This window comes from Pteropus alecto, unplaced genomic scaffold (genome assembly GCF_000325575.1).
Source record: "Pteropus alecto unplaced genomic scaffold, ASM32557v1 scaffold134, whole genome shotgun sequence".
Classification (NCBI taxonomy): Eukaryota; Metazoa; Chordata; class Mammalia; order Chiroptera; family Pteropodidae; genus Pteropus; species Pteropus alecto.
Genome location: NW_006436283.1, coordinates 476,969 through 478,054, shown reverse-complemented (window position 1 = coordinate 478,054; position 1,086 = coordinate 476,969). Strand labels below are relative to the sequence as shown.

Here is a 1,086-nt window from a genome sequence, read left to right as displayed (position 1 = left end):
AGCGTCGGGGCCTCTAGGCCGCGCTGGGGGGCGTGGCCCCGGGGGAAGGGCCCCCAAGGCTCGGTCACTCCCAGGAGCCCAGCCCCGATTCCTTAGTCCTCTTCCAGAAGGTTCCCTGCTGTCCCTTCCCCTGCTCATTTCAGCTCCATCAGCCCAGCTGACTTCCTCACACCGCCCAGAGGTTCCCCGGCCCCCCTGGGAGGATCTGCGCGGCTGAGGCCCAGAATCAGCTTCAGCAGCCGTGGCGATGGGCGTCCTCACCGCTCGGCGCCCACCGGGACTCAGCGCCTGCCCGCAAAACCCTCCTGCTGGCTGGTGCGCAGCCTGGTGCCCATCCCCGTCCCTCCCCGCCGGAAACAATAAACGCAGAGCTGTGACCCCTGTCCTGCCTCAGCCGTAGGAGGGGAGCGGAGAGGGGAGCCCTGGGACGTCTCCCAAGCACGTGCGGAGGGCGCCTGTCTCCCTTTGAGGCCTTAGCTGGTGGCTGGTCTGACGGATGGGGGGTGCTGTCTGGCCTGAGCCAGTCTCCGTGGTGAGGCAGGGAATGATCACCGCAGAGCTCCCCGAGGAGAGGACGGCTGGGGGGAGGGGTCATTCCAGGCCATCGAGCACCGCGCCCACCGAGACCAGGAGCAAGAACCCTTCAGATTGCAGCTCGCCTGCCTCTCTCTCCCCGCCCTGTGGCTTCATCTCGTGCCTCCTGCGTCAGTGTCTGAACTGGGCCCCCTGGGGGCACCGAGGTCACTGGGCCTCGCCTACATGGAGCCCATGCCTGGCCGGCCCTGCCACCTGGGGAAGGAGCCGGCAGAAGCAGAGGGAATGGTGGGGGCAGGTGTGGGAGCAGGAGGAAGTGGCCTTTATCTGAGGCCGCTGTTAGGGCTTGGACGGACTTCGGGGAGGGTGGGGTGAGGCCACCCACAGGTGGGGAGGTTCGGCTAGGAGGCCCCCGCTTCCAGGGTCGGGGGATCAGGGAGGGGCAGCAGGGGAGCTGTGGGGCTTCTGGGGGTGGGTGGGGGCCGGACGGGACAGGGGTGGGGGAGAGGCACAGCAGCTTCTGGGCGGGGAGAGCAAGTCTGGGGGGCTGAG

The 1,086-nt window shown here is 68.4% G+C and overlaps 1 protein-coding gene across 1 annotated transcript in view; it reads left to right on the top strand.

The window, feature by feature from the left end:
• UTS2R (urotensin 2 receptor) overlaps nucleotides 1-363 on the top strand; it is a 1,541-nt gene extending 1,178 nt beyond the window's left edge. The window contains exon 2 of the mRNA XM_015589572.1: nucleotides 144-363. Within this exon, the coding sequence (XP_015445058.1) occupies nucleotides 144-363 (220 nt within the window). The remainder of the gene's footprint in view (nucleotides 1-143) is intronic.
• Nucleotides 364-1,086: the final 723 nt, after the last annotated feature.